Source organism: Marmota monax, unplaced genomic scaffold (assembly GCF_021218885.2).
Source record: "Marmota monax isolate L192 unplaced genomic scaffold, Marmota_monax_Labrador192_F-V1.1 WCK01_AAM20220418_F8-fsc00034, whole genome shotgun sequence".
Lineage (NCBI taxonomy): Eukaryota > Metazoa > Chordata > Mammalia > Rodentia > Sciuridae > Marmota > Marmota monax.
In genome coordinates this window covers 6,369,549-6,388,722 of record NW_026693934.1, presented here as the reverse complement: position 1 = coordinate 6,388,722, position 19,174 = coordinate 6,369,549, and the positions used below count along the sequence as shown (strand labels likewise).

Below are 19,174 nucleotides of genomic sequence, written 5' to 3'. Positions count from 1 at the left end.
CAAGGGTAGGGGGCCACAAAGATTGATTCATTTCTTTATTCCATGTTCATCTGCTCAACTTGAGGCATTCACACAGCCAACTTCAAAGTGCTTCTCACTCCTAAGAGGTGGGACTCTGGTCTTTGAGGCTCTCCATGTTTCCCTCCTAAGCAGGAGGACAAAATGAGGACGTGTTGGAAGGCATCAGAGTGGCGTGGTCTTTGACACAGGCTTAGTCATTAAAGCGAGTGTCCTGGGCATCAAGAAGCGAAGTTTTCCGGAGGCCAGAGGACTATCATTGTAACAGCTTCTAAAGGAGAAGGGGAGTAACGTTTAGCTGAGCGGACTCCTTTGATTTCTTATTCTGTCAGATCCTGAGACACTTTCTCAGGTTGGTGGCATTCAGGGTGCTCGGTTTTTATGGCTGCCGAGTGATTTGTAACTAAACATAGATAGAGCTTTTGAAAAACATAAAGTAAAAGAGGATGAGCAAGGGCTATGAAATGATCCACATTCAAAAAGGAGTATAGAAGTTTCTGACTGGGTGCTTTTTTTTCCCCCTCTGCTTCTTGCTGGGTTGGCATTTTCTCTGAGGTAGTAAACAATACTGATAGTGATAAATGTTCTAAATTTCTTTAGAGATTTTGCCAATTGCCGGTGAATGAAAGTTGGGTACTTTTGGTTAATGAACTACCGATGGAGTTTTTGTTACTTTATATAAAACCATAGTCATTAAACTTTCCTTTTCATTTTTCTCTCTAATGATTTCTCAAATCCCTCCATTGCTAATTTTTATAAGGTAATGATAAATTAATTGAAAAAGCAATTTATATAGTATGGCCTATTCATTTCAAACAGGCAAACAAATTACCCTGACTTGCTATAATTCTAAAACTTTGTTTTTTTAATGCTTTGGTGAACTTTGGTCGTCATAATGTACGCTGTGGTAATCCTGGATCCCGAATATTAGGGCATCTGATGAAATTTTCATAAATCAAATGTTAAGAATGTGTGTGTGTGTTCATATGTGTGTGTGTGTCTGTCTGTCTTCTGAGGCAGCAAGGGGCAAATAGTACATGTAGAAGGATATTAGAAAGGGAATTGATATTTAGTGAATTTATATTCAGGGTCAATGTTTGGTATTATTTTTAACATTTTATAAATGTTCGGAAAAAGTCAAATTAGCAAAGCTCACATCCAGACCAGGTCAATTTGACACTAAAGCATGCTTGTCATCTATACCGCATGGCCCCAGTTTGCAGGTCTTTCTTATTGCTTGTACCATAGCAGCCCTGAAGTCACCTGCTGTATCTGACTCCTCTGGCTTTTGCCAGAGAGTTCTTTAGGGAAGTCCTTGAAGGGGAGGGTTCGAGAACTTAGTAACCATCCAGCAATACAGACCCTAGTCTGATTGCATTTACAGAGCTGCCTGTGTCCTGAGACTCAGAAACAAGAGGAACAAGTCCTCCACTTTGGTGACCATGCAGTTAAGATGAGAATTCTGTGAGAAGGAAGGGCTTCGGAGCTCTCCTCTGAAGAAGCGCTGTCTCTGGAGAGAACTGGTCCTCTCTTAATCCTAGGAATTAGAAACATATTGCTGTATCTACTCACCTGGCCGGAGTAGGACCTGAATTCCACCCTCCAAACTCTTCACGTACCTATGGATAAATTTTGAAGCTTGGAAAAGCCATGTGAGATTGAGGGAGAAAAATTGTGTTATAACAAGCCCCAAATGATTGTCTAAGTCCTTTTTTTCTACAATGACCTTTTTACAAGATGAATGGTTATCAGCTTTCAAGCTTTTTAGAATGATGTATTAATTGCAAGGGGTTTGGTCACTATTAGGTTTCTTAGGGATTTGCTTCCTTATTTTGATAGCTATTGCTTGATTTCAATTTTACTCTAGTTTCTGTAAGGTCAGGGTCTTGGTGACATGAGTTTTTTAAAATTTTTATTTTAAACAATCATAAACCCAAGAAATTTTTCTTTATATCTGAACTAGGACAGAAGGTAGGAAACTGTTCTTAAATTTTTGTTACTATTTCAGTAGTTGGGCTGTTGGCCTTTTTTAAACATTTTTTTAGTCTGTTGGTGATTATGTGAAGGCTGTTTTGGGCTTGAGGAATGGTATAATAACCCACAAAAGAAAATTATTTCTGAAGTAATCATGCAGATATGAATACAGTGCTATGATAGTTCTGTTTTCTGTATGTTGTATACAAACTACATTGTGGGTTTCTGCCTTATTTGTGTGTGTATATGTGTATGTTTATGTGTATTAGAGAGTTTCCTAACCAATTATAAACCAGGAAGATATATTCCTGAGTCAGTTTAAGTAACAGCATGGCTGCATATATAAGTGAGTATTCATCAGTTAAATGTAGGGACACTGTTTTAACTCATTTTAACATATACTCCTTTGTCCCAGTAGCAGGGAGTCAATTCAATGGATACAAAAATTTTCCTGCTTCAAAAAGACTGAAATGTAGAATATTATCTCTGCCTATTTGAAATAACATATTCACAACTTCCTACATCCACACACTACCCTGCTAATTAAAATGGAAAGGCTAACTTTCACACACTGTCATCTGGAAGGCTGTGAAGGGTTTCCAGTTCCTTCCTCTAATTCTTCACTCTTTTTTCATTTTTTGGACCTGAGACATCCCAATGTTTAGCCATATTAGTTTCCCTCTTCAGGTTATCATCCCGTGCTATTACAATGATGGACTGCTGTGGTTTTCTTGGGACTACTAGGGATTAGTCACTCAATGCCAGTAGACTTCTTTATCCATAAAGACTTGGCCCTAGAGAGACTTTCATATATACTTGATGTCATGACTTGTTTTATTTAGAACTGTATATTTTCCTTATTGCCTCTTCTTCTTTTAAATAAATCAAACAAAACAGGTATTCCTGGAGAACCTCTGAGTGGAAAGAATGCCAAGTCTCTCCCCTCCTGGAGCAGCAGGACCCCCATTGGCATGTGACAGGACCTGTTTGCGGCGGTGGGATCCAGACCCGTGAGGTGTACTGTGCCCAGAGCACACCAGCAGCCACTGCACAGAGGGCCAAGGAAGGTAGGCAGCCAGTTCCTGGATAGATGGTGCTGCTGGTTGGAAGGGAAATCAACTTCAACACCATCTCCTAGTCATCTTCTTGATAAATGGACCCTTAGCATTCAAAAACTTAATATTTGTTTTGTTGACCATTTGCAAACTACCCTCAATTGGGGAATAGTTAAACAATAGTAATAATAATAACATCTCCCACCAAAGGTTTATTGTGAAATTTAAGAGAACAAAAGTACCAAAGGTGTTTAGTGTAAATGGATTCTACATGCTAATTGATTGGTGTGCTCAAGTGAGACTATTGGTAATGAATGAATAGCATTTGTTTTTCTCCTCAGAGTATTTTTTTTTAAATTTTGTGAGTGTGCAAATTTCTACAGGCATATCCCTTTCAAGTGTCAAAGAGCCACTTTTTATAAAAAATTATTTGTAAAACAAAAGAAGGGGAGCGGAGGAGTAGCTTTCTCCATATAAAACTCTCTCTTAGGCAGATACACCCTCAGCACTAGTCCCTTTGTTGCAAAGTTTAGGTGAGTGATAGCATGTAGAGTCTGGGAAACCTGCTTCAATTTAGGCAGGTCAATGGATTAAAAAGCCAAGCACGGACAGCAATACTTCTATCCTAGAAAAATATGTGGCCTCTTCCAGCCATGTTGGAGAATATGGGCAGGGCCTATACAGAATTGGTAAAGGTAAGATGTTTCCTTGGACTTGCCGAGCATGAGTACGCCCTTACGCTGTGGACTTTGTTTAGGATGGAAGGTGAAAGCTTTCTTGGTGTGGTAAAGCATGACTTTAATTTAATTTATTTATTTATTTGGAGTTGGAGAATATCATGCCAAGTGAAGTAAGACAATTCCAAAGAACCAAAGGCCTGAATGTTTTCTCTAATAAGTGGATGCATTCCTTCTCTTGTGTAAACCTTTTTATGCTAGATACTTTTGTGGTATGGACTCTCAGAGTTGTAGAAATAGATGATCACCTTGTATCACAATTTTTATAGACTCCTTAGCATTTTGCTTCAATAATCAAATTTACAGATCTGCACTTTTGGGGCCAGCATTATAAATAATAGTAGCTATATTTTCTTTCTTCTCTAAATTCACTTTTGGAAAGTGAAGACTTACTTTCTATTTCAATACAAAACATGACTTTGCTTACTTCTCTGAATTTGGAGAAGCAGAATTTAGATAAAATACTCTAGGTTATTTTATCAAACTTTGGTGGTCTTTGCATCCCATCTCCTCTCTTCTTCCCTTTTATTACAATCTATAGTTCCAGAATCTTTTAGGAAGTACACATTTTTTTTTTAAATGTAGAATTGATTTTTTATAGCCTACCTATCTATTTTCAGGTTCAGTGTTGAATCATGCATTGAAATTTGCATCTTCTGAAAGTTTCTTATGGATCACCTAAGTTTCTAAGTTTCTTTTACCTTAGTATTTCCAACTCTCTTAATTGAAACATACTGGGCAGAAAGATTGCAATTAGGAAGAAAGTAGAAAGGTGGTATCTTAGACTTGGAAATTAGGTGCTGCATGGTGGGGGACAAATAAAGAATGGGGGTTACTTACAGGTTTAGCAGCCTACCTGCTTCAGGCATCCAAAAAAGAGGAAAATATCTTAGCATAATGCATACTTCAAAATTAGTACCAGGGTTAACATGGAAACAAAGTACTTCAAATCTCTCAGTCTGATAGCCCAATTCTCAGGAAGAGGAGGTCTAATGAGAAGCCAAGATGTAAACGTATCACTGTGTATCATGACCATGAACTCCTGAACAGCGTTGAATGCAGTGAGTAAAACCATATTGGCATGGTCACATTAAACTCATGCTAGAGCTTACTACTCAACTTTGTAGTTGTTATCAAAGTCTTTATTTTGCTCGTTTGTGCAAGTAAAACTGAGGGTTATTCGACAATTACATCAATTAATTAAGCCTCACTTAGTTGCCCCAAATGACCTCAAATTTGCCATCCTCCTGCCTCAGCCTCCTAAGTGGTTGAAATTACAGGGTTCTCTATTGTGCCCAGCTATTCCTTTCTTTTAAATGCTTTCCTTTCTTCCTGTTATCATTTCTAGATTGTTTCATGACAAACCTGGCAACATGGAATTTCTTCTTGGCCCAAAATAAAATCAAGAGAACAATTGAGTTCCTGCTGTAAGAGGCCAGCTGAGGGTTCGAGAAATGAAATAGGCAGCATTTTAATTTTCTGACCCCTTCTGCTAATGTAATAAAGGTCAAAATCGATGCCATGTTTTGCATTTCAGTTTCTGAGATCAACTTTTAAAAACTATTATTATTTTAAATTATGGAGGAAAAAGGCATTTTTGTAGCATTGATTTCAGAAAGTCCTTTCTTAGTTATAGATGACTTCACCACAAGGTTAATTTTCCCTTAGACTCAGTTATTCTCTCTGTTGACTCCCTGGAGTGTAATTGCTTATCTTTCTTTCCTTATAACATTCGCCCATCCACTGTAGGTTAGCTACTATGCATTCCAAGACCCTGACCTTAGAGGAATCCACAGTTTTGGGAAGAAAAGACAAAACTCTATTTTCATGGATCTCTCATGCATTAGAATATAATAAAATTCCAGATGCCAGAATGAAAAAGAATGCTGATTCCCAACTGTTTCAAATTTCTTAAGCTAGCCTGGATCCTGAGGATGAATCATGATGTTGATGTGGTTCATTAATGACTTAACTTTGGGGATTGCCTGTCCCCTTTAGATCTCATTCATGGTGTTTGCAGAGCAATGTTTTGATACTTTTTGAAATATTTACCTGAAACTGTCGTTCAGTGTTCATGTGCTATTTTAAATGCAACCCAAATAATCCTGTAACAACCCATAAGAGAAGTATTACCAGTAGTATAAGCAAAGCCAATAGCATTGAGAATGAAATGAGGAATACTTATGATTTTGTTTACCAGTTGTTGTTTTATAACTTAGAGGCAGCTGCAAAAGTGGATGCTTACCTTTAAATCTAGAATCTTGGATATGGTAAGACCACTTTCTTGTTGCTCTTTTCTCAAATAAAATTAAAGCCACTCAGTCTTCATTCAAGAATCGTTCTCAGAAGGTAACGTGTGAGACATATCTTCAAAATCCAATAAAGACTAGGGCAAATTTATTATATTTATAACAATGTTTCCCAGAGCCTGGAATATCAACAAATATGGAAATATGTGTGTGTATGTGTAAATAAAACGTTTGTGTTTATATGTATCAGACACACACATTTATATGTTTCACATTCATTGTTTGGCATCAAATAAACATAGCTATTTTAGGAGTGAGACTCTTAAGGAGCAGCTTTGAACTGTTTGTTAAATTAACTGGTCACCTCCTCTACCCCACTAGGGCTGTCTTCATTAGGCTTGGCCCAGAGTTGGTGTGAAGGGAGAACACGAGCAGATAAGGGACATGTCCTGGAATGCTAGGTGTTGTAGGAAGACATCGTATTTTAGGTTTGAATTCTGACTTGGAAGGAAGTTTTATCAGCCACTTAAATGTTTGTACTATTCATAATTCATCCCATTGTAGGCACTATGGTGATTTGGTAAGTTAAAATAGATGATAATCATTCTTTTTTTTTTATCCGTCCCCCAAACAATTTGTCACGTACCAATGTCACATACTATATTTTATGCTGTGTGCCATGCACTGCTTCTATAAAGGCACCCTTCTATAGTTTACTAGAATTGGAAAAACAATTTTCCTGATAACCATGCTATTGTGTCTTAAGTCTTGTGATCACTGCATATATCATATGGCTAAAACCATTTAATGATGCCTAGAGATAATGTTTCAAAGAGGAGGCAGTGATTCTAGGAAGTTTGGAGGATCAATAAGAAAAAATGTTTAAGTATGTGTGAGAGAACATATGGATAGGACTGGAGATGCCTGTGTTCAGTGGGGCATGCCCACTGGTGTGAGGAGAACTCAGAAAAGAAGGAAGCCACTAGGGCACTGGAAAACAAGGCTGCCTGTGCTATTCACAAGGTAATAATTCATTTTTTGAGAGTGTGAGTGCCTATTACAGCCTTTACCACCCACCCACCTCAGACTTTTAAATCAGGAAAGAAATTTCATATGCTTATCTCTCTCTCTCTCTCTCTCTCTCTCTCTCTCTCTCTCTCTCTCTATATATATATATATATATATATATATATATATATATATATATATATATATATATAAAAACTGCCAGTAAGATTATTCTCATGAGTAGTCATGTCCTATTTGAAAACTTATCTGATTATCCAGTAATATTTTGAGATATGAAATAAAGTAATTTACAGTTTGAACAGAAGAACGGATTGCTTAAGGGGCAATTGGAAAAGATATTCCATCATCATTTGAGAGACTGGGAATGTCCTATACCTGTCTTTAGAAATTGATTTTAAAGTCAATAATATCATTTGGGTGTGAGAATAAGATGTCAGGAAAGTGGTGAGCTGAGGACTTTTCTTGCTGTCAACCTGAGAGGAGAAATGAGACTGTTTAAAGGGAGTGGTAGCATTTTCTCTCACTTTCTGCTAGCAGAAACGCAGAGATAACGGAATGAAATAACCTTTGCTAATTAACAGCAGGATACTTGATGACAATTCACATGAGGCCAAGAGAGAGAAGGCTCTTGGCTAGCAACATTCCTCCTTGGAAACATCCTCAATTATAGGGATCATGGATGTAGCAAAAGTCAGCAAAGGGAACTAGAAGGTAATTATCAAGAGGCTTCTCTCCACACACCCCCTTCTTCCTCTCTCTCTCCTGCCTCTCCTTCTTCCTCTTCCTTTCCCTTTACCCCCCTCTTCCTCTTCCTCTCTCTCCACCTTTTCTCATAATGAAGCGGGTAGTGATGGATGTAGGGGAGGCATTTGAAGCCAGGTGGTTGTTCTTTTTCCTTAAGAAAAAGAAGGGAGGAGGAAAGGAGGAAGAAATGAGGGAGGAGGAGGGAAACGGATAACCTCTAGGACTTTTCCATTGTGCTATGCTATTTCTCAACTTATATCTTAAACCTACAAACTGTATAGGGTTAAATTTAGGGCTTTGAAATTTGGTTATTGGTATAGGATCCTAGCTGCACAGATGCTCAAGATTTATAGGATTGATACCATCTCCTTCTTTTTGAGAAGAACACTTACAATGTCACCCTGCCAGGGATGACTGTGGGCCTTTCTGTAAATGAGAGAAATAGAACATCTGGTGTAAGCAATAATGTGTATTCCATTGTTTAAGCCCTACTCTATTTCAAAGGCAAACAAAGCAATGCAAGATATACATAGAGGCATATATATATAGATGAATGTCGTTTAAATATTCTCTGAAAAAGAGTAAAAACCGAGAAAATTTTAGGGAAGGAGAAAAGGAGCATTAAATATTTAGAGGCAACTAGGTCACCAGGAATCTAAATTGAAATTGGTTTCCATTGTTTCTGTTTGATTGCTTTTGTATCTAAGTTTAGTGATTTTTTTTTAAATCAAGTATAATAAAATTATATTAGTGTAATATAAAAATGTTTATTGACTTCCTATGCTTAGAAAAAATATTGGAGAATTATCACTGTAAGCATTCATTAAATTATCAGGTAGTTCTTGACATTAAATTTTCCTAATTTATTTAACTCAAGGTGTAATTTACATGATTTAAATGAGAGCAGGAGAGAGTTTCCCTGTACAGATGACAGAGGCACGGTATTTGAGAGACTTTCTTATACTGAGTAGAGGTTGTTTCTTGAAAACATAAATGGTTTGTGGAAAAAGAGCCTTCTTTGATGACACGTGGATCCCGCTTAATTTGATTTTCTAAAGAGGAAAAACAGATGTTCTCCTTTGCATAAGGTGTTATATATGTCTTTATAATTAACACAGCTAAGTTAATATTTCAAAACTGTGTGTTATGGAAATCAAAGCATGTGGTATCATGGAGGAGGTTGTCAAGGACCTAAAACTAGATATGAGCTTGGATTTTCCCTGTGGTTTTATACTGATATTTCAGCTTTCCTAATCTTGCAGCACTGAGTCCATACTTCTGCAGTAACACATCAGTTTCTGCCTGGTATCTAACCATTAATATTATTGACTTTGTTACCCAGTATGCCATCAGGGCCTTTGAAGGTCACGATTGGCTTCCTTCTTGTTTGTATTGCCAAGTGCCAGTGCCCATCATGTAAAAAGCAAACGAAAATCTCAAGATGAGAGAATAGTATGTTGAGTTTTGTTGAATTCCTCTTGCTTTTGGGTAGTACTAAGAAAGGAATTGCTTTACTATTAAACAAATAAGCACGATCTGCTATCTGGATATCAGCATTCCATGCCAAGACCAGGTTGTCTAGAACTGCTAGAATGGAATGAGATAAAAGAGAATATATAAGGAGCATGAAGTGATGGAAATGGTCTGTGGAAAATGGCCCATGACAACATTTTGAAATAATTTGCAGAGGTAAACATATTCCTCTGTTGTTTTCCTGAGAAAACCGATTAATGGTCTAATGTTGTTTATTTATGTCAGTGTTGCTTTTGATTTCTTGAGTAGCCTAGGAGGGGTGATGAGACAGTTAAACCAATAACTACAGAAATAAGTTCCTTGAAGGGAAAAAAAAAGAATTTGAGGGAAGGAGAGTTTAAGCCAGTGGAGGTCAGAAAGACATAGGTTACATTTGAGGAGAAGAAAGTTTTTACCTGGGCCTTAAGGAAAGGGCCTGGTTTAGATAGGAGTTCAATGAAGCATGTACAGAAAGACACAAAGGTGAAATATCATAGTGCACATTTAGAATGAAACTCATATTCAAACTGGACATAAATATAAGGTGGGTGAAGGCAGGGGCTGTGATTTAGGCTCAATAGGTGGATGGGTAGACTATGACTTTAAGCTTTATGGTGATGGGAAGGTAGGACCTGAACTATTACCTTCTTCATTCTTGTCTATCACCTTAACTCTGATGCTGAACCTTTCTAGTGCTCTAGGTCTTTGTAGCCAGTTGCTCTCTGTCCACTGCCCATTATCCTGAGATGTCCATTGTTTACTCCACCCTTGCAAACTCACTCCCTGGCTCATGCTTATTACCTTGCTAAGCTTTACTTCTTAGAAGTCTTTTCTTGTGGAAACTCTGTGAGATGACATAGATCATCTCTGCTCTTCCACTGTCATAGCTCTTTATCTCACTGATTGTCACTGTGTATACTGTTCAACAGGATGCTGTGCAGGTTTATGAGATCAAGGGCCACATCTGTCTACCTGACACAGAATCTGGAAAATAGTAATGTTTGTATTGAATCCAAGTTTTATGTACCTCATAGTATTCCTTTCACCACATTTGTTCTTTTTTTTTTTTTTTTTTCTGGTTGATGTTCTACAAGCACAGGAATACCTATTCACTTTCATACTTGGATACACCAGCACATGGTGGTGTCTGGGACCTGACCTACTGAGAAGCAGCCAAGGTGCTGGATGTTCCAGTCTGGGAGATACAACTTGGAAGTGTAGGTAACGTGGCTCCCAGTGGAGTGAGCCTGGGCCAATAGGAAACAAGATCCAGGGGGAGACCCAATACTCCTCAGTGTGTCTGTACATTATTCTGATATGGATTTCTTCTTGTACTTTTTACAGGAACATACTTTCTTGCCCCAAACACAGATCTACCATGAACTTGTTTTATAACTTGGTGGTGGTTTGGTGTGAAATGATAGCACTGTAACACATCATGCACTCAGTCTCGTATTTCCTGTTCTGTTCCTGCTATTTCCTCACAGCCACTTCTGCTTGGCCTTGTGCTTCCCAAATAAAGTATTATCAACAGGGTCTCATTGTAGGCTCTGCTTTCTAAAGGACTTTGGCTACAGCAAAATATGATGAATATTTATCAAAGGAAAGAATGAGAGACACTGTTTTGTATGGTTTATTACAATAAATGGTACATGATATGGGCCCAAAGGAGTGGGGAAGCTGTAAATAGTAAGTCTTCCTTCTCTTCCTCTATCTCACTTCTCTTTTCTATTCCTTAACTTCATTTTTTAATTTTTATTTTATATATTACTTCTTTCTCATAATCCAGTATTACCAATTCTTCCCCTCTCTCCTTCTTTCACCTTGTAGAAATCTTGAGAGCGAGAACAATTTTAGTAATTGTGGTAGACTTCACAGCAGTTAGCACATTGCTTGGCAAAAGGTAGATAAAAACTCAGTAGATATTTCCTGAATAAATGAATATATTCTTCTGCCCACAGTCTTACCATTCAATTTTAGGCATTCACTTTTTAATTTAAGACAGTTTCCCCTTCATTCCATTGTTCACATACACCTGCACTCCATTAATGAACTGTTCAGGGAGCTAGGGATGATGCTCAGTGGCAAAGCATTTTTCAAGCATGTGCAAGGCCCAGGGATCAATACCCAGTACCACAGAGGGTAGGGGGAGAGAACAGTTAGGTTCTCTTTTGCAGGGTAGAAAAACTACATTTGGGTAAACGTGCTGAGATTACATTTACAATCTTTAGTTGAATGTCTCACTCAGCTTCATTTTCCTAGCTGGCCTGGATTTTTCTTGAACACCGAGCCAAGAGGTAATGGTGTTCTTTTTGGCAATGGAATTTCTGACAGTAAGTGATTGTTTCCAAATCTGTTCCTCTAGCCTTCTTGAATATGTGAATTCACTAGCAAAGTAGGATGTGGAATAAATAGACACTTATTGCCCAAACCTTTCTGCAGGAAAGCTTTAGCATTGGCAATATTCTATTTAGCACATTTTCTTTTTCTTTTTTTTGAGAGAGAGAGAGAGAATTTTTTAATATTTATTTTTCAGTTTTCAGTGGACACAACATCTTTATTTTATTTTATGTGGTGCTGAGGATCAAACCCAGCACCCCGTGCATGCCAGGCGAACACGTTACTGCTTGAGCCACATCCCCAGCCCGTATTTAGCACATTTTCCCCCTAAGCTCTGATTTAAACTTCTCATTAGATTTTAGGCATTTGTTGAGATTTCCATGTACTTAAGCTTAGTTAAGTGACTCTGTCTGTCCTCTGGCCATTTTCTGAGGAATACTTTAGAAGTGATGGATTTCTACATCAAGAGGAAAGCTAGGAAATCAGCTGACTTGTGATGGTACTTCTAAGTACAAGATTTGTGCGTCTTAGAAGGAGATACATAATTGTAGCTCATTTTATTTTTTTAATTTACTTCTTTCCTTTTTTATTGACAACTAAGTTGTATATATTTATGGTGTATGACATGTTTCTTTTTTATGCATACATTAATGAGTGTTGAATAACAACATCAAGCTATTTGAAGTATGCATCAGCTCACATACATATCTGTTTTTGTGGTGAGAATTCTTGAAATCTACTTTCATGACAATTTCTAAATATACTATATGTAATTCAGTGGGCCACTTGAATTTGTTTCCCTTTATACCTGCTTTTCTATTTTGTTTTATTTTGTAACAGGGAATGAACCCAGGGGCACTTAACCACTAAGCCACATTCCTATCCCTTTTTTATATTTTATTTAGAGAGAGGGTTTTGCTGAGTTGCTTGGGGACATCGCTAAATTGCTGAGGCTGGCTTTGAACTTGTGATCCTCCTGCCTCAGCCTCCTGAGACACTGGGATTACAGGTGTGCACCACCACGCCCAGCTAATACTTGCTTTTCTAGGATAGTACTTGTGTTAGAGACCTCTGGTTTGATCCAGTTGTCCCAAAGCTTTCTAGGCTCAAGATCATTCTTGCACACAGCCTTTCGATTTGAATGATCTACATGCATTTTTAATTCAGTGTTACCTTCATTCGACTCTTCTCTGTCTTCGCCATGCTCGTATCAGAGGTTCATCCAGGGTTTAAAAATTTGTGAAATGATGTCTTTCTGCCACACACTCAGCTAAAAGACTAGGAAATATCCCCACCATCACTGATGCCTTTACCTGCCTTCAGCTCATCACTAAGTTCTTTTCATTTTACCTACAAATAAAATGTGTTTATCATCTTCATTTAATTTCCATCTCCTTCCACTTCTAGCACTGTTTTTTTTAAATATAGACTGCAATAGTAGTTTCCTAACTGATTTGTCTCCTTCTGTTCTTACTCCTTCCTAAATACAGTGGGGCATGGTTTTTGTGCTTAGCACAAGGCTCTGCAGACAGGCTAACCTGTGCAGAGCCTCCATCACTTATAAGCTGTATGATTTTGTACAAGTTAGTCTGTTTTTATCCTTTAGTTTCCTCATCTGTAATATGGACATAATGATAATCCCTGGCACATAAGAATGCTGTAAGAAGTAAATGAACACATACCACACACATCACTGAGAACAGAACATTATATAATAAGCACCATTGTAACTACTAAGTATTAGTTGTTACTGTTTTTCTTCTCCACATTCCTGCCATAGGCATCTTCCAAGTGTAACATTATTGTGCAAAGTTATTTCAGTGCTTTCCCTTGAACTCAAACTTCTTAACATTACTCATAGGGCCATGTATGATTTGGTCCTGCCTACCTCTCCAGCTTAGTTTATTTTACCCTTTCTATCATTGTGTTCCAACTCATACTGAGAGGCCTTGAGCAAGTTACTTAAAGTTTTGGTGCATGATTTTCCATTTTGTGGCCAGAATTGTGTCACCCAGGCAGTAGAGAGCAGGAAGATCACACACCAGAATGTAAATGTCTTGATTCAAGACTGATACACTTAGGTGGTCCACTGAGGAGATTCTTTATTGTGACTCAACCCAGTGCAGAATAGTCAGGGCAGGAAACTGTGGCCCCTAGCAAGGTAGCCACTTTCTTTTTTATTGTTATTTTTAATTTGTTCTATTTAGTTGCATTTCAATTCATCATACACAAATGGCGCACAGCATTTTAATTCTCTGGTTGTATACAATGTAGAGATGCACTATTCATGCAATCAGACATGTACCTTGGGTAATGATGTCCATCTTATTCCACCATCTTTCCTACCCTCACCTTTGCCCAATCCAAAGTTCCTTCATTCTTCCCAGGCCCCCTCATCATAGATTAGCATACACTAATCAGAGATAACATTCAGCCTTTAGTTTTGAGGGATTGGCTTACTTTGATAGCATAATATTCTCCAACTCCATACATTTACCTGCAAATGTCATAATGAATACCAAAAAACAACCCAATCAATAAATGGGCTAAGTAACTGAACAGAAATTTCTCAGAAGAAGATATACAAGCAATCAACAAATATATGAAAAAATGTTCAACATCTTTAGTAATTAGAGAAATGTAAATCAAAACTAAGATTTCATCTCATTTGAGTCATAATAGCAGTCATCAAGAATACAAACAATAATAAGTGTTGGAGAGGATGTGGGGAAAAAGGGACACTCGTACATTGCTGTTGGGACTGTAAATTAGTGCAATCACTTTAAAAAACAGTGTGAAGATTCCTCAGAAAACATGGAATGGAACCACCCAGCTATCCCATTCCTCAGTATATACCCAAAGGACTTAAAATCATTACATAGCCACACTGATGTTTATATCAGCTGAATTCACAATAGCTAAAGTGTGGAACCAACCTAGATGCCCATCAATAGATGAATGGATAAAGTAACTGTGGTATATATACACAATGGAATATTACTCAGCATTAAAAGAATAAAATTATGGCATTTGCAGGGTAGCCCCTTTCTACCACTGACTCTGCTCTTTAGGAAGGAAGCATGGATCTTTGAGGGGCAGCTAGCTATCTCTTCTACAGGCATTTTCTGTTACACCCCTATGTTGGCTTCCTATTGCTGCTATAACAAATTAACACAAATTTAGTGACTTAAAACAATAAAATTTATTATCTTATAGTTATGGAGTACTGTAGTCCAAACTGGGATTAACTGGGCCCAAGCCAAGATTGTAGCACTGCTGCATTCTTTCTGGAGGCCCTAGGGGAGAATCTGCTGCCATCTTTTAAAGGTTGCCCTTATGGGTTTTTTTGTTGTTATTTTGTTTTGTTTTTGTTGATGTTGTTATTTTTAGATAAACATGACAGTAGAGTATATTTTGACTTGTTTTATATATATGAAGTATGACTTATTCTAGTTTAGATCCCATTCTTGTGGTTGTACATGATATGCAGTTAACCTGGTTGTGTGTTCCTATACAGGATAGGAAACTTATGTCCAATTAATTCTTTTGCCTTCTTTTTCCATTTAAAAAGCAATGACGTTGGATCCACCTAGATAATCCAGGATGGGATAATATCCTCATCCAAAGGTCACTTTATTAGCAACCTTAATTCCATCTGAAACTTTAATGTCCCTTTGCCAAGTAATCTAAGATATTCACAGGTTCCAGGTGGTTAAGATTTAGACATCTTGGGGTGGCCAAAATTCTGCCCATCCAAAACCTTTTTCTTTATACTTGAGAAATAAATGGGATTTCTTAAAACTAACAGGAGTGCAGTCATTGTGACTTTATGGATTTTGCTGTGTAATATAAGTGTACCGAGGTCTGATTTGCTTAATGGTTAAGACCTTAGGCTTTGAAGTGGGGATTGCCAGGTTTGACATTTCCAGCTTATGATGTTGGGAAAGTCACAAAGCTTCTATAAGCCTCCAGTTCTCCGGTTATTTTATGTGTGTGTGTATATGCGTATGTGTGTGTGTATATGCGTATGTGTGTGTGTGTGTGTATATATATATATATACACACACACACACACACACACATACACACAATAGAGTTGTCAGGATGATCCCATTTTAAAGGAGAGAAAAGTCATAGCACAGTGACTAAGAAATAGTAAGTATTCAAAAAGCAAAGATATTATTATTTTTTTTCTTTCTTAAGTATTCACCTGTTTATTATAGCCTTTCTAAATGCTTGGCACCATGCCAGATTTTTCAAGATACAGGGATGAACAAATCAACCTTAAATATCACAAACCAAAGTCAATTTGGACACCCAAACAAATTACATGAGTATTATATGATGAATCTTGTATTCCAGGTAGGTAAATACTATTTTTTGAAGGCCAGATTAAACAAGCATCCTGGAAAGGGAAAGAATATGTCCTTCGAATTTTCTATTAAAATGGAAAAAAAAAAAACACTTCAGCTTCCTCATCTGTAAAATTAGAGTTATAATATGATCCAACAGGAATGTTTCTTCCTGTAATGCGATTATGTAACCTGTTCTCTCTGGGAAGATATAAAATTAAAAATGTTTAGGAGCCAGTAGAGCATGACTCAGGAATTGGCCTGGACATTTTATTGCCTGGCTTGTGATATGAGGTGTATATAAGATGTGCTCCTTTATCTCTGAGAACAAGACACTACTCTGAGTTCTTCAGCTGTGGGGTGCATTCAGAACTGATTTGTAACAAACGTGGAAGTACCTTAATAGGAATTTGCAAGTCAGCATCTCAGTTGATTTTAATGCAAGAAGTTTTCAGAGCATGACTTAAGAAGCATTCTTTTGCAACAATTTGATACAGAAAAAGTGGTAAAGGTAAGGATGCAAGAATAGGTATAATAGAATTCACGAAAAAAAATTTTCACTTTTCAAAGAATTTCCTAGGGCTAGGTCATGCAATTGAAATGGATAGTTGTAAAATGAATCTCCAGGGTTTCTAAGAACACAGACAGTTGAGAAACAACTGATTCTAAGGGAATTGTACAAAACTACTGTATTGACTATTTGTAAATTCAAATGTGAATAACTACTATTCACACATGTCAAGAACTTCAAAGAATCTAAGATATTACCCTACTGATGAGCTAACATGTTAATCTATGGCTTTTGCATAGATATTGGTAGAAGCAAAGGTACCTACGTCCGGGAGAAAGGGATATTTATTACTCAAAGTCGTGTCAAAGTGTCATCATTTATACCAGTTTCTTGAATCCCAGTTCCAACAGTAAAATTCAATGAAAGCCCTGTATGCCTACACACACAGTGATGTGAGACAAAAGAGGAACCCTGGGATTTGGGGCTTGAAGCACACCTGCCCAACCTTTGGCCCCAAGGATTGAATTATCTCTCTTCCAAGCCCATTTGTTATACAGACATTTTTGAGATGGTAATCTGAAACAAAAGCTGTCTGTATCTGTGAACACAAGAAGTGTTGCCTTATATATATGACAGACCCAGAGAGTTTTGTCTTTCAATAACACGTGCACACACTCTGTGCATGAAAACTATACCTGTGATAATTACATATAGTGAGTCAACTGCTGATTTTCCAATTATAATCAGAAACCATTATTTCTACCATATGAAACAATAAAATACCCACGTCCTCCAAAATATTTGATTGATTAAATGTAGCATGCATGTAAGAGGTTTTAGTTATATTGTTTTACAGCATTAACACATAGAAGGCAATGATTATAGATAAACTATATACACAATGAAAGTAATCATAACCTTTTTTGGAATACATTACATTTTCCTGAATCAAATGGGTTTGTAGAGTTATTAAGATATGTAAAGTATTTATATAAAATAAATATATAACAATTTGGATTCTGCTGCAGAAACTCTGGAGATGCAAAATAAAATGATTCTATTCAACTTTTTGACCTGTGAAGCTGATATTCTGGAAATTCTACTCTAGATAATTAAAGGTTTACATTTATAGTTGATTTGCTTTCTATTGATCTTAGGTAACAGAAACAAAATTCCCCAAAGAATTACATAAAAGAATTTAAATTAAATGTATGGATCTTAGGAAATTAGAAATTTTTATTTCATAATGTTTTACAAAGTGAAAATGCTGTAAGTGAAATATAAGTTGAGCATCCCTAACTCCAAATCTGAGATGCTCTGAAATCTAAATTTTGAGAACCTTTTTTGATTTAGGAACATTTCAGAATTCAGAGTTTTAGATTAAGGATGCTAAACCAGTGAAGCCTATGCAAATATTCTCAAATCTGAAAACCTTTGAAATTACACATTTCTGATTCTAAGCAATTTAGATAAGGGATACTCAACCTTTAAAATGCAGTTTGCTTATTTGGGTATTTTAACAGTAATTTTGTTGCTCTGGCTTTTTCCCTTAGGAAAATCTTCTTTCATTGAATAAATTATTTGGATTGAACTAAGGGGTGCACTACGCTGAGTTACATCTTCAGCCATTTTCATTTTTTAGTTTCAGAAAGTGTCTCACTAGGTTGTCCAAGCTGGCTGGCCCAGAACTTGAGAATTCCCCCTGCCTCAGTATCCCAAATAGCTGGGGTTACAGATGTATACCACATCACCCAGTGTGAATGTTACACATAATTAACCACCACCCTCAAATTATATCCTATAATTTTCTTTCCCTATTAGTTTGAATATACTGTAAACCTGATGAGACTCCTTTAGTATAGGGTTGACTAGATAAAGCTTACAACCTTTAAAAACTATCATTCCTAAATCTGATAACTTCACTAAAATAAACCAATTATTGACTTAATAATATCTTCCTACATTTATTTGTTTAGGTTAAGATAAAGTATAATTTTAACTAAGGTTTAAAGAATTGGGAATGCGGAGAGAAAATTTAATTATCACTTAAGCAGGAATTATTAACACCTGTTGAAATAAGTAACCCTATGATACTCACCAAACACTTTGCTTCCTGAGCTCTTCTTGAGATTCTTGTCCTGAGTCTAGACTGAGCCTGAAAATGTTAAATTTTGCATAATACAATAGAGAATGTTAGAAAAATTGATATGATCTGATGCTTTTATCCTAAGATGTGCAAATTGAGACCTGCAGAAGTTGAAACGTGCATAAGTTCTCAAAATGGATCCATTGCAGACCTTAGACCCATGCCTTAAAATTCTTACCCTTGTCCACTTTTCCACCATCACCCACGACCTGAAAGTCGAATGCCTGTGAAACATGTACCTTTTCTATTAAGTTACACTGATTTTTCCCCCACACTAATTTACTCTGGTAAATAGCTAAACTGTGGAATTTCTTCTCAGCTAAATTCAGCAACTATTCAAGTTCCACAGCTTGGAAGGTGACGCCAGGAGTCACAAAGCTCCCATGAGAATGTGTTTCCAGTGAAAATCACTTTAGGTGGGAGGGCTTAGTGTTGAGTTTGTGGCTTTAGCATCAAAGATTTTAATGACTTGCTAACTCTAATTACTTTTTAGCTAAGACTTGCTGG

The 19,174-nt window shown here is 36.9% G+C and overlaps 1 protein-coding gene across 1 annotated transcript in view; it reads left to right on the top strand.

Annotated features, from left to right (window-relative positions):
* Positions 1-19,174, top strand: part of Thsd7b (thrombospondin type 1 domain containing 7B) — an 821,885-nt gene that overhangs the window by 314,594 nt on the left and 488,117 nt on the right. Inside the window, exon 5 of the mRNA XM_046463780.2 lies at positions 2,890-3,059. Coding sequence (XP_046319736.1) covers positions 2,890-3,059 — 170 coding nt within the window. The remainder of the gene's footprint in view (positions 1-2,889; positions 3,060-19,174) is intronic.